This window comes from Lithobates pipiens, unplaced genomic scaffold (assembly GCF_037356315.1).
Source record: "Lithobates pipiens isolate NorthernLeopardFrog02 unplaced genomic scaffold, aLitPip1_a1.2 Scaffold_16, whole genome shotgun sequence".
NCBI lineage: Eukaryota > Metazoa > Chordata > Amphibia > Anura > Ranidae > Lithobates > Lithobates pipiens.
Genome location: NW_027507748.1, coordinates 128,166,835 through 128,181,347, shown reverse-complemented (window position 1 = coordinate 128,181,347; position 14,513 = coordinate 128,166,835). Strand labels below are relative to the sequence as shown.

The 14,513-nt window shown below is 41.8% G+C and overlaps 1 protein-coding gene across 1 annotated transcript; it reads left to right on the top strand.

Moving 5' to 3' along the window:
- The first annotated feature begins 262 nt into the window (after positions 1–262).
- Positions 263–14,221, top strand: TXNDC17 (thioredoxin domain containing 17). Its single transcript, XM_077480454.1, has 5 exons — positions 263–498; positions 8,794–8,875; positions 10,440–10,515; positions 13,474–13,553; positions 14,068–14,221. The coding sequence occupies exons 1-4, from the start codon at positions 354–356 to the stop codon at positions 13,540–13,542; spliced, it is 372 nt and encodes a 123-aa protein (XP_077336580.1). The 5' UTR covers positions 263–353; the 3' UTR covers positions 13,543–13,553; positions 14,068–14,221.
- The last annotated feature ends 292 nt before the right edge of the window (positions 14,222–14,513 follow it).

Sequence of the window (14,513 nt, the reverse complement as noted above, 5' to 3'; positions counted from 1 at the left end):
CTCTGCCCATGCGTGAAGTGATCGCCGACCTGGGAAAAAAGGCTGGCTAAATGTGTCACGTGTTTTAGTACGCTTTCAACTAGCGTGTACCTAACTAAAGATGGCCATCTGCGCTTCAATCAGTTAGTGTTGCTTTACAAAACATACAAATATATAATAATTAGACGCATGCTTTAGCTACTACCTGCAAAGATCAGTTAAAGGTGTTTATTTGATGTTTTGTTGTGATAAAAAGATATCTGCACGTGATAAGTGATGACCCCGCCCATTTAGGTGAAGGGAGTCCGTGGTGTGAAGCGGCTTCCAGCTGAGCTGTGATAGAATAGTCCCGCACCGCACCGCACCGCACAGCCATGGCTGCCCATACGGAGGTGAAGGTGCACGGCTATGAGGAGTACTGTAGGGAGGTGGAGACTTACCGGGGGAGGACGGTATTCGCTCTGTTCTGTGGGGATAAGAATGAGGAGGGGGTGAGTTGGTGCCCGGACTGTGTTAAAGGTACTGTACCCTCTGCAGAATTTCTGCCATTTTATGGGCATATAAAGACAGTAGTGAGTGTAATTCCCATATCGGTGCCCATTGGTGTGCCAGCCTATTGCATGATTAGGGTGTGCCCCCCAGAGCTCCAACACACGTGTGTGTGTGTGTCTCTACATGTATGTGACCTCGGAACATTGATCTCCCTGCCGGTGTTCTATAAGATGGTGCCCACTATCGTGAAGTGCCCGGGACGAGCGGCGCATTTGCCCGTAGGGAGCAGCACAACAGCTGTTTTTAATTTTTTTTTGTTTTAGTATCCGTTTTTGAGACGGCGCCTGCGCAGAATAGCCGACACAAATTTTTGTGTCAGATTGTGCCCCGCGCTGGCGAGGTGTGCTCATGTCGGTGAGGGGCGGATTAGTACGATATGGGGGCGGATTGTTAAATGATGGGCAGTGCTGCTAAACACATTTTTCTGATAGAAAAATCCACCCTTCAGTTGGCTAAACACACCTGCAAGTTTCCAGGAAGAATATCAGAAAAAGATGTGTTTAGCAGCACTGCCCATCATTGAATAATCCGCCCCCATCATGTACTAATCCGCCCCTCACCGTCATGAACACGCCTCGGCAGCGCGTGGCACAATCTGACACACAAATTTCTTCCCGACAGCTATTGTGCGCAGGCGCAGTCGTCTCAACAGTCGATCGTAAAATCAGCTGTTGTGCTGCGCATGCGCTGTTTGTCCCGGGCACATCTCGATAACGGGAACTATCTGATAGAACACGGGCACAGTGAAAGAAAAGTGTGTAAACTGATAAGGGAGATCTGTCCCATCTCCCTGCCAGCGCACAGAGTGATAATGTGCACAAGGTGATTAGGGTGTGCCCAGGCACATCCAGCATACCCTGTGTGCACGACTTTCTCATGGCCATGTACTGTGATGTCTTCACCATGTACATCCGTCTTCAGGGTCTAATCTTCAACATCTAGACCTGACCCGCCAGGGCCTGAGAGTGACCGGAGCTTGTCCAGTGACTAGCAGTGTGGTACAATTTACACTTCCCACCCAGGTCAATTCTGACGTTTCTCTCCTACAAGTAAAAATCTGTATTTTTATTTTTATGCTATAAAATGACTCAGAACCCCCAAACATATTATAAAATATCCTCTATATCTATATATTATACTTTTTTTTTTTTTTTTTTCCCAGACACCCCAGAGAATAGGCAGTCATTGCAATTTTTGATGTGTCATGGTATTTGCGCATCACATTTTTTTTATTTATTTTTTCTTTGTATTTCTTCCAAACCAAAAAACGTAAACCTCTTGCCGATTGTTGCAGTTATACTGCGGCAAGTTGGTTAGGCTGCACAAATCGCCATAGGTGTACATCAGATCGTGCGCAAGGTTCTGTGGGTGCGTGCTGATTGGCCATGGGGGGAGCCAATCATCAGGTCCGGTGGACTCGATTTCCGCCCGCGACCGTTTCCCACAGAGGCAGATCTCTGTTCTGATGGGATCACACAGATCCTGTCTTTCTGATATGCAGGAAGATGGATCTGTGTAGTGTCCCCGGCAGCCCATCTCCCCCCTACAGTTAGAAACACAGTGAGGGAACACAACCCCTTGATCGGCTCTGTTGTTAACCCCTTCCCTGCCAGTATCATTAGTACAACATCAGTGCTTATTTTTAGCACTGATCACTGTAATAATGTCACTGGTTCTCAAAAGTGTCAATTTCAGCTAGGTGTCCAATATGTGCACTACAGTGTTGCAGTCCCACTACCAGTTTAGTGTCATATAGGAGGTCGGAAGTTGGAATTATTGCTCTCGCTATAACGTTTTCTGCAATATCTCACATATATGGTGCAAACACCATTTTACATATTTTTGTGCAACCTACATTTGCTTTCAGCCCCGAGTGCCATGACGAGGGCGCGTACTTTTTTTTTTTTTTTTTTTTTTTTTTTTTTTTTTTTAAATGGAACAGTGTAAAAAAAATAAAAATAAAAATGTATTACTTTTATTCCTATCACAAGAAAGGTAAACACATCCCTTATGATAGAAGTAAGGCATGACAGGTCCTCATTATGGAGACATTAGTGGTCTAGAAGACTGTGAAAAGCAGCGGTGCGGCCCTTGATTTGTGCAGAGTACAAATCTGACAGTCGCTGCAACATTTCCAACCACCAGCAACAATCTACTGATCCTCGTCAGCAGCCGCACACATTCAGCTGTCTGATTGTAGTGTTTGTATAAAATGCAGCCGGATGTTATGCAGCATATAAACATTCCAGCAACGTGGGTTGGATCGAATCCACATGAACATCAGACTTTGTCCCTTTTGAGGTGAGGAATGTATCAAAGTTCCCGTAATTATTCAGAGATCTCCCAAATTAATCATTAGAGCTGAGTGGCGTTCTTCCTACTGAAACACGTCAGTTTTGCAGTGAACAGAATTACTTTTAAGGTGTATTTCAACCCAAAAACAAAATTGTAATATAAAGCAGTTTACCAGTTGTTGGATGTGGTGGCCACGTTTTTTTTTTTTTTTTTCCCTGCCTATTACATTTTCGGCAAGTACTGAATAAATACCTGTTGTTTCATACTAGATATCCAGTGCCTTCTTTTTCACTGAACTGAAATCTCAAACAATGCCATCAGCTTTCCAGTCTTCAGTGAACTACACAACAACTCCACCTTATGTTATTAAAATGAAGAGGGAGGAGGTTTTTTTAGTCAAAATCAGCAGAGCAGCCTACTGTGACAACCCTACTTCTCTATAGATACAGCATGGTAGATGAATATTGTCACCCTAGGAAGAGAAATGTTACAGGATCATAAGGTGGGAAAAAGAAAAGGAATGCAGCCGCCACATCCAAGGACTGGTAAGCTGTAGAGCTGCACGATTCTGGATAAAATGAGAATCCTATATATATTTTTTTTTTTCTTAGCATTAAAGATTCTAAAGATTTTTTTTTTTATTTAAACGATTTACAACCCCTGAACATTAGGTTATCAAACAAGATGGCAATATACTAAGACATAAAACCCTTTGCTTCTATCAAATTTAAAGAAATGATTAAAAATAACATTAAATGTTGATTTAAGGTCTTCTTTCTTCTTCCTTCTTTACCCTTTTTTTTTTTTTTTTTTTTTTTTTTTTTACTCGCTGATACCAATTACTGATACCTACCGCAACTTTTTTGTTTACACTTCAGCTGTCAGCCTTAGTACAAAGCAAAGTTTTTTTTTTTTTTATACAAATGAAATACGTTTTTTTTATTTTGTGCTTTTTTTTTTTTTTCCAATCTGAAATGTGTAAATATGTGTAAATTTAAAGATGTAAAAAAAATAATAATAAACAAAAAAAATAAGTTTCATTTATTAATAGTTTATAAAATATAAGAAAATAAAAAAAATCGCCAGGAAAATAATAAATGGAGAAGAAGAATAAGGAGTTAATAAGGCTGATTAGTGTACATTAAGGGTTAATAAGGAGTTAAACAGAGGAACAGTTCAATATATATATATATATATATATATATATATATATATATATATATATATATATATATATATATATATATATATATTTATTTATTTTTACTTGACAATGTTTATTTAAGTACAGGGCACTTTTACCCCCTTCCTGCCCAGGCCCATTTTCAGCTTTCAGCGCTGTTGCACTATGAATGACAATTGCGCGGTCATGCTACACTGTACCCAAACTAAATTTTTATCATTTTCTTCTCACAAATAGAGCTTTCTTTTGGTGGTATTTGATCACCACTGGTTTGTATAGCAGAAAGAGAAAAAAAAAAGACCGAAATTTGGGGGGGGGGGGGGTTTCTTTGTTTCTGTTCTAAAATGTTTAGTTGGCATCTGTGCTGGGCACTGACAGGTGTTACTGAGTAGCATCTGTGGTGGGTACCTCTGATGGGGCCTGCGCTGATAATCAGACCCCCCCCCCCCTTTTTCAAGAGAGCTACCGATCGGTTCTCCCTTCTCATTGCAAACTGAGGAAAGCCGATTTACCGGCACTTCCTGGTTACCGGTGTGATTAATCGTGTGGTTGAGAGCCTACGTCAGAGCGACACAGCACCACCAATCGTCGCGTTGCAAGCCCCCATGGGCTTGCGCGAGTGGCTTATCCTGCTGGACGTCATATGACGCCCATTCAGGATAATGGAGCCACCTTGCAGATGTTGATCTGCTATAGGCTGAGGGGGAAGGGGAATGGACTTTATTTACAGACAAAAATTAATCCCCTTTGATCTGTAAATAAACAGATATGTTTCTTTTTATCTCCTGGGGCCCCTTTCACACGACTGGCCTGCAAAGATCCGCCTTTCCAATTTTTTATTTATTTTTTCTAGGCTGATCTGAGCGAGCCACTAATTGACTTGTATGGGCAGGCAGATGTCAACGGAGATGTCTGCTGACAACCACCTGCCATCCGATCCGACATGATCCACTGAAAACGGAAGGATGGCAATACAATCTGCATCTGTTCAGCGGATCGGATGAAAAGGGACATGCTGTCCCTTTTCATCTGAACTTCCCATAGAGAACAGCGGGGCTCTAACAGGTCCGTCCCTGCACAGTGAGCGGAGACGGACTTGTCATCTGTCTGCTTAGTGGGGATTTTTTTTTTTTTATACTCGCCTCTAAATGCCTGTTGCTAGGGGGTCCCTCGTAGTCTGCCTCCTTCAGTGGCCGGGCTGGTGACATAACTTCCCCTGGACGCCGCACAGTCATCTGGGACCTGTCACGTGTCCCAGATGACTGTGCGGCGCCGCTCGCGCCCCCCGCGCATCGCTGGACCCTGGGACAGGTAAGTGTCCGATTTATTAAAAGTCAGCAGCTGCAGTATTTGTAGCTGCTGACTTTTACATTTTTATTTTTAGGGGGCACCCCACTTTAACTTTTTTATTTTGAGGTTTAGATGCATTTTAACCAGTTGCTGACCGCCGGCCGTCAAATGACGGCCAGGCGGCGCAGCTATTGTGGCGGGAGGCCGTCATATGACGGCCTCCCGTTTAAACAGGGATGCGCGCGCATCCCTGTTTCTTCGGTGGCGGCGTGTCACGGAGACACCGCTCGCCACCGAAGGGGGTGAACAGCCATTCGTTATGGCTGTTTACCACGTGATCGGCCGTGATGAAGTCACGACCGATCACAGATGGTCACACCCCCTACGTGCACGGCGCATGCGCGCGAGCACGTCGGTGGCGGCGTGTTCCCCGGGAACACTGCTCGTCACCGACACTGGTAAACAGCCATTGGCTGGCTGTTTACCCACGTGATCGGCTGTGATCCTTTCACAGCCGATCACTAAAATGTAAACAAACCGCGGTAACGGGATGTTACCGGGTTCTCCTCCTCACACACCGATCGTGTGTGAGGAGGAGATTGCGGTAACATCTCGTTACCGCATACAGTGTACACCAAACATACTGATTGCCCCCCCCAATAAAGAGGACCTGTCACCACCCCTCATAGTACCTGTCAATCACAGTCCATCAGAGTACCTGTCCCGGCCCATCAGAGTACCCGAGTACCTGTCCCGGCCCATCAGGGTACCCGAGTACCTGTCCCGGCCCATCAGGGTACCCGAGTACCTGTCCCGGCCCATCAGGGTACCCGAGTACCTGTCCCGGCCCATCAGGGTACCCGAGTACCTGTCCCGGCCCATCAGGGTACCCGAGTACCTGTCCCGGCCCATCAGGGTACCCGAGTACCTGTCCCGGCCCATCAGGGTACCCGAGTACCTGTCCCGGCCCATCAGGGTACCCGAGTACCTGTCCCGGCCCATCAGGGTACCCGAGTACCTGTCCCGGCCCATCAGGGTACCCGAGTACCTGTCCCGGCCCATCAGGGTACCCGAGTACCTGTCCCGGCCCATCAGGGTACCCGAGTACCTGTCCCGGCCCATCAGGGTACCCGAGTACCTGTCCCGGCCCATCAGGGTACCCGAGTACCTATCTCCAGCCCATCAGAGTACCCGAGTACCTATTTGCAGCCCATGTCTCATAGAATATACGTTGGGGTGTTTACTTTCAAAAATGGGGTCATTTTGTGGGTAATTTCACTGTCCTGGTGGTCCAGGACCTTCAAAAGTGTGATGGGTAGGAATGAAATAAGATGTGTCATTTATGCTCCTAGAACGCCTGAACGTACTACTTCAATGTTTGGCCCATCTATGTGGCCAGGCTGTGTAAAAGTCCTACACATGTGGTATCGCCATACTCGGGAGGAGTAGCAGAATGTATTTTGGGGTGTAATTTTTGCTATATACATGTTATGTGTTAGAAATATCTTATAAATTGACAATTTTGTGTAAAAAAAAAAATGCGTTTTAATTTTTTTCCACATATTCCAAAAACTTCTGGAAAAAAATGAACCGTTCAAAAGACTCATTATGCCTCACAGATTATACGTTGGGGTGTTTGCTTTCCAAAATGGGGTAATTTTATGGGAAATTCCATTGTGCTGGTACTCCAGGGCCTTCAAAAGTGTAATAGGTGGTTGAGAAATGAGATGCGTAATTTTTGCTCATAGAACGTCTGAAGGTACTACATCAATGTTAGTGCTCTGTATGTGGCCAGGCTGTGTAAAAGTCTCACACACGTGGTATCGCCGTACTCGGGAAGAGTAGCAGAATGTATTTTGGGGTGTAATTTTTGCTATATACATGCTATGTGTTAGAAATATCTTATAAATTGACAATTTTGTGTAAAAAAAAAAAATGCGTTTTAATTTTTTTCCACATATTCCAAAAACTTCTGGAAAAAAATGAACCGTTCAAAAGACTCATTATGCCTCACAGATTATACGTTGGGGTGTTTGCTTTCCAAAATGGGGTGATTTTATGGGAAATTCCATTGTCCTGGTACTCCAGGGCCTTCAAAAGTGTAATAGGTGGTTGAGAAATGAGATGCGTAATTTTTGCTCATAGAACGTCTGAAGGTACTACATCAATGTTAGTGCTCTGTATGTGGCCAGGCTGTGTAAAAGTCTCACACACGTGGTATCGCCGTACTCGGGAAGAGTAGCAGAATGTATTTTGGGGTGTAATTTTTGCTATATACATGCTATGTGTTAGAAATATCTTATAAATTGACAATTTTGTGTAAAAAAAAAAATGCGTTTTAATTTTTTTCCACATATTCCAAAAACTTCTGGAAAAAAAATGAACTGTTCAAAAGACTCATTATGCCTCACAGATTATACGTTGGGGTGTTTGCTTTCCAAAATGGGGTGATTTTATGGGAAATTCCATTGTCCTGGTACTCCAGGGCCTTCAAAAGTGTAATGGGTGGTTGAGAAATGAGATGCGTAATTTTTGCTCATAGAACGTCTGAAGGTACTACATCAATGTTAGTGCTCTGTATGTGGCCAGGCTGTGTAAAAGTCTCACACATGTGGTATCGCCGTACTCGGGAAGAGTAGCAGAATGTATTTTGGGGGGTAATTTGTTGTATGCATATGCTGTGTGTGAGAAATAACCTGATAATATGACAATTTAGTAAAAAAAAAAAAAAAAAATCTTAATTTTGCAAAGAATTGTGGGGAAAAATGACAACTTAAAAAAACTCACCATGCTACTTACTTAATACCTTGGGATGTCTACTTTGTAAAAAGGGGTCATTTGGGGGGTATTTGTACTTTCCTGACTTGTTAGAGTCTCAAGAAATGAGATACACCTGATGTACTGAAGGCCTGATCAGAAGTGATCAATTTTCAGTGATTGGCACCATAGATTGTAGACTCTATAACTTTCACAAAGACCAAATAATATATACTAATGTGGGTTATTTTTACCAAAGATATGTAGCAGTATAAATTTTGGCCAAAATTTATGAAGAAAAATTACTAATTAGCAAAAATTTATGACAGAAACGAAGAAAAAGGCATTTTTTTCACAAAATTTACGTTTTATTTTATTTATAGCACAAAAAATAAAAAACCCACTAGTGATTAAATACCACTAAAAGAAAGCTCGATTTGTGTGGAAAAAAGGACGCAAGTTTCATATGGATACTGTGTTGGATGACTGAGTAATTGTCATTCAAAGTGTGAGAGTGCTGAAAGCTGAAAATTGGTCTGGTCAGGAAGGGGGTGTAACTGCACTGTACTGAGGTGGTTAAAGAACATTAAAGTCTTAATTTCTGTTCTGTCATGTTAGCAGTGCACATCAAAACTAGTTCCTATTGTAAATATATGTAATGGTTACATTCTACAGCTATTAAAATATCATTCGATCATATTTCTCATCCTGTGTACATTTTATTTCTTTTGCTGTAGCTGAACCAGTCATTCGTGGGGAAATGAAGCACCTCCCAGAAGGCTCAGTCTTCATATACTGCTTCGTTGGAGAGAGACAATAGTAAGTGTAAAGCCTCATACACACGATAGGACTTTGTACAAACTTTCCCTTGGATTTTTGTACAAAGGGCGTCGGCCCTGAACTTGTATTGCATACACACAGCAGGACTTTTTCAGCCAACTTTCACCAAATCACGGGGTTTTTCTACTCTTTACCGCCACCTTTGGTCAACTTCTGTATTGTTGTCTGATCTTTTGCATTGGTTCTGAGCATGCCTGTTTGTACTTTGTACAAAAGTCCTATGGTTTTCTGTACACACAATCAGACTTTGCTCCATCGGACTTTTGTTGCCAGAAAGTTTGTCTGTTCGTACAGCCAACAAAAGTCCGATGAAAACCAAAAAAGTTTGTCCGATGGAGCGTACACACGGTCGGATGTTGCTCCAAAACAGCTAATTTGCATGTTTGTTGTCAAAAAGTCTGATCATGTGTATGGGCCTTAAAGCCTCATACACACGATCGGACTTTGTACAAACTTTCCTGTGGATTTTTGTACAAAGGGCATCGGCCGAGAACTTGTATTGCATACACACGGCAGGACTTTTTCAGCCAACTTTCACCAAATCATGTGGTTTTTCTGCTCTTTACTGCCACCTTTGGTCAACTTCTGTATTGTTGTCTGATCTTTTGCATTGGTTCTGAGCATGCGTGTTTGTAACTTGTACAAAAGTCCGATGGTTTTCTGTACACACAATCAAACTTTGCTCCATCGGACTTTTGTTGGCAGAAAGTTTGTCCGTTCGCACAGCCAACAAAAGTCCGCTGAAAACTGAAAAAGTTTGTCCGATGGAGCGTACACACGGTGGGATGTTGCTCCAAAACAACTAATTTGCATGTTTGTTGTCAAAAAGTCTGATTGTGTGTATGGGCCTTAAGGCTCAACGCGCACTTTACAATGAGGCCATACAATCTCGGTACTGCCAACTTTGGATCTAATGAAACTATTCAGTATCCAGCAGAGTTCATTCAATGGAGCGAAAAATTGATCTGAGATTTTAGAGTTGTCTGTCCCCAAGAAAAATGACTCCTGGCAGATCTACTTTGTCTTCATGGTAAAGGAGACCCATCAAGTTGCACTTGCAACATTTTTTTGTGAACCTTCTAGAGGGTGTCACTTTGTGTATATTTTGTAAGATCGCCGCTCAGCGATCTGACATGTCTGGTCTCCTTCCGCTGACGGCAGGGCCATTCAGGGAAACTGACAGATGTGATATTTTCAAAGGAAATTAAATGATAAAAATTGAGAGGCTACAAACAGAAGTCTGGCATGAAAGTGTAAGTACAAAAGTATGATGGGGAATACCACTTTTTGCATGGAGGGCTATTCACACTTTTAAGCCTGGCATATGCCTGCAGATCAATGTATTCAGCATTACCTCCTTCCAGGTCAGTGACTGCTGAAGTATTGAAGCCTGCGAATCGGTTACAGGCAACTAGCATTTTTAAAATGAGCGTTCAGCAGTTTTTTTGTTACCTACAACATGAAAGTTGTTGTTGTGGCTTTGTGTTGTAAGTCTTTGTCCATATTGTCAATAATTAATGTACTGCCTGTTTCTTTCATGCAGCTGGAAGGATCCAAATAATGATTTTAAAAAAATCCTGAAACTTACTGGTGTTCCCTCTCTTCTTAAAGTTGGAACGGTAAGCTTGTTCTCATTCATTTTTTATTTCTACATTTGAACAGCAGAAAGCACTGTGCCAAGATGCTTCCCCCCCCCCTTTTTTATTCTTTTAAAAGTAATGCCCACTGACATGTTGATTTTAATAGTGTGATGCAAGCTAAGCAGCGGACTCAGCCTGCATGTGTACAAATATGCATATATAGTATATTGTCAAAATTTTGGGACACCTGTCTTTACATGAACTGTAATGCCATTCTTTTGGGTTGAGGTCAGGACTCTGTGCAGGCCAGTCAAGTTCCTCCACCCCCAAACTCGCTCATCCATGTCTTTATGGACCTTGTTTTGTACACTGGTGCCCAGTCATGTTGAAACAGGAAGATGCCATCCCCAAACTATTCTCACAAAGTTGGGAGCATGAAATTGTCCAAAATGTCTTGGTATGCTGATACCTTTTTATAAGTTCCCTTCACTGGAAATAAGGGCCAAGCCCAACCCCTGATAAACAACTCCACACCATAATCTCCCCTCCACCAAATGATTTGCACCAGTGCACAAATCAAGGTCCATAAAGACATGAATGAGCAAGTTTGGGGTGGAGGAACTTGACTGGCCTGCACAGAGTCCTGACCTCAACCCAATAGAACACCTTTGGGATGAATTAGAGAGGAGACTGCAAGCCAGGCCTTCTCATACAGGTAGACATCCCAATACTTTTGGTAATATAGTGTATATTGAAAAAGCAGTCTGAGGCAATCGGTCAAAACAATCAGTAACCTTCTAAAACCAACAGGAAATATTAGAGCTGTGCCAAAGTCAGAAGGTCTTCACATGTAGGATAGGTGGGTCTGTTGTGCAACATCCTGCCAGTTTTAATATCGTGTGTGTGTGTATGTATGTGTGTGTATGTATGTATGTATGTGTATATATATATATATATATATATATATATATATATATATATATATATATATATATATATATATATATATATATATATATATATATATATAATATATATATATACACACACCCCGTATATAATCTATATCTCTCCTAGAAAATAAAAGGGCGACCGTTGCAATAATTTCTGTCGCACCATATTTGTGCAGCGGTCTTACAAGTGCACTTTTTTTGGGAAAAAATAGACTTTTTTTTTTTTTTCAAATGAAAAAATAAGAAAGCCCAATTTTTATTTTATTTTTTTAATATATTGTGAAAGATAATGTTATGCCGAGTAAATTGATACCCAACATGTCACCCTTCAAAACTGCGCACGCTCGTGGAATGGCGACAAACTTTTACACTCTCCATAGGGAATATTAAAAAAATTCTACAGGTTGCATATTTTAAGTTACAGAGGAGGGCTAGGGTTAGAATTATTGCTCTAACGATTGCGGCGATGCCTCACATGTGTGGTTTAAACACCATTTTGATACCGTATGCGGGCCCTACTCACGTATGCGTTTGCTTCTGCAAGCAAGCTTGGTGGGACAGGGTGCATTTAAAATGTCGTTTTTTTTTTTTTTTTTTTTTTTTTCCCCCCCTCATTTATTTTACCTTTTATTTTTACATTGTTTTAAAAAAAAAAAGTCACTTTTATTCCTATTACATGTAAACATCCCTTGTAATGGAAAAAAAGCATGACAGGTCCTCTTAAATATGAGGTTTGGGGTCAAAAAGACCTCAGATCTCATATTTACACTAAAATGCAACATTTTGTCATTTAAAAATATGGCCCTTGAAGACCTATGGGCGGAAGTGACACCTTTTTTCCGCCCTGCAATGGTATGGAGACGGGTGGGGGCCATCTTCCCCCTCACTCGTCTCCATACCCAGCAAGAGGTAATGTCTGATTGGCGCTGCTAGCTGCCATAACCCCGGTATCCTCTTCTTCAGTGGGCGGTCTGGTTTCCGATAATAGTGGTCTCTGCAGCGGATTCACCACAGAGACCACTCCCCCCTCCCACCGCTCTCTGGTGCCCTCTGCCTCTTATTGGAGGCATTCGGATCCCTCTCCTTCCTGAGTATGGAGATGACTGACGGGAAGATGGCTCCCACCCGTCTTCATACCATTGCAGGGTGGAAGCGACCTCAAAATGTTGCTTCCGCCCATAGCTCTAGGGACTTTTTTTATTATTATTTAATTATTTATATTTGTTTATGGTATTTTTGATCCCAGATCTCATATTTAAGAGGTTCTGCCATGCTTTTTTTTTTTTTTTCTATTACAAGGGATGTTTACATAAAAGGAATAAAGGTGACACATTTAAAAAAAAAAAAAAAAAACAGTGTAAAAGGAAAGGTAAAATAAGAAAAAACATAGTTTTTTTTTTTTTTTTTTTTTTTTTTTTTTTTTTTAACACGCCCCATTTTGCCGAGCTCGCATGCAGAAGTGAACGCACCTGCATATGAAAACGGTGTTCAAACCACACATGAGGTATCACCGTGATCGGTAGAGCGCGAACAATAACTCTAGCCCTAGACCTCTTCTGTAACTCAAAACATGCAAGCTGTAGAATTTTTTTTTTTTTTTTTTTTTTTTTATTTATTCAAAAAAGTCTATTTTTTCCAAAAACACTGTGCTTGTAATACTACTACGCAAATACGGTGTGACAAACAAACAAAAAAAAATGTTGCTTTAAGACCTATGGACGGAAGCAACGTTTTGACATCGCTTCCACCCTGCAATGGCATGGAGACGGGTGGGGGTCATCTTCCCTTCACTCGTCTCCATACCAAGCCAGGGAGAGGACCCAGTTGCCTCTGCCGCTACCGAGGGCTCCGGAGAGCGGCAGGGGGGGCCCTCTCCCACAGCCAATAAAAGTGATCTTTCGGCAAATCCACCACTGAGACCACTTTTATCTGAAATCAGACCGCTCACTGAAGAATTCGATTTTTCTCTGCTGCTGTTCTGTGTTGTGCTGATCTCTTAACTCCTTTTTTTTTTTTTTTTTTTTTTTTTTTTTTTTTTTTCCAGGCACAGAAACTGACAGAAGAAGAATGCTTTAAACCCGACCTAATCCAGATGCTGTTTTCAGATGAATAAATTTTTGCAAAGTGGGTGTTTGGGAAACTATTTGATAGCCTTATAGTAGGAATGTATTCAAGTAAAACCATTGTGTGCTTTACCAAGGTTGAAGTACATTGGTTCTTTCTTTCATTGCATACGTTTTAGGCCTCATGCCAATGGCTTCTGCATCAGCGTTTTACCCATGTGTGCTTATGCCGCTTCTCTCTGAAGTGGCGTGTTCATGGAGAAGCACCATGTGCACATATGCCGGTAAACACTAATGCAAAAGATCTCAGCATTTACCCAAGTGCGGCCACATACAGCTATTCACTTGTATTGGTTGCTGTACTCTGCGTGTGTGCTTTCCTGGACACCAGAAAGTGCCAGGGATTTTACACCTCCATTCAAAGTAGCTGCTAAATGTCCATGTACATGAGGTCATAGTCTCTCGGAATTTCATTTTTCCCTTTGGGGGGGGGGGGGGCAATATAACCTGTGCCTATATTAATGCAAATTTCACTCTTCTTCTTTTTTTTTTTTCTTTTTCTTTTTGTTTTATAGGATCAATTTATAAAGAGCTTCTGGATTCCACGCAACTTTATATACTTTTTATACTCCTAGCTGTACATTCTGTCTAGGTTACCCATTTCAAAAAAGAGAATACCTAAAATATATATTTTTTTTTTTCTCATAAATAAAGTTTAATTAAAGTTTACTCTTTGCTTTATTAATCTGAAGTAAAACAAATCCAATGGATTTTTAAGCTTGTATAGGTTGTTGCTGAGCATACCATGTACTAGAAGGCATATACAGGAACAAAAATGGGGATGTGTCAGTCAGTCCCTTTTGTGGCATTGAAAATCCATGTGCTGACAGAGTATTAGTAAAGCATTCACTAAATCTGCCTAAGGCTAGGTTCACATTGCTGCGATGCGGGTACGCCGCAAATCCGCGGCGTTTTCCCGCATCACATACCTCCCGCCGGCAGTTCACACTGCCCTATGCGG

Bases quoted from the DNA above. Each gene is read 5' to 3' on its own strand.
- TXNDC17 (XM_077480454.1), top strand. From the start codon at position 354: ATGGCTGCCCATACGGAGGTGAAGGTGCACGGCTATGAGGAGTACTGT. The intron at 499-8,793 runs GTACTGTACCCT...CTTTTGCTGTAG, and splicing joins GTGCCCGGACTGTGTTAAAG to CTGAACCAGTCATTCGTGGG. The intron at 8,876-10,439 runs GTAAGTGTAAAG...TCTTTCATGCAG, and splicing joins TTCGTTGGAGAGAGACAATA to CTGGAAGGATCCAAATAATG.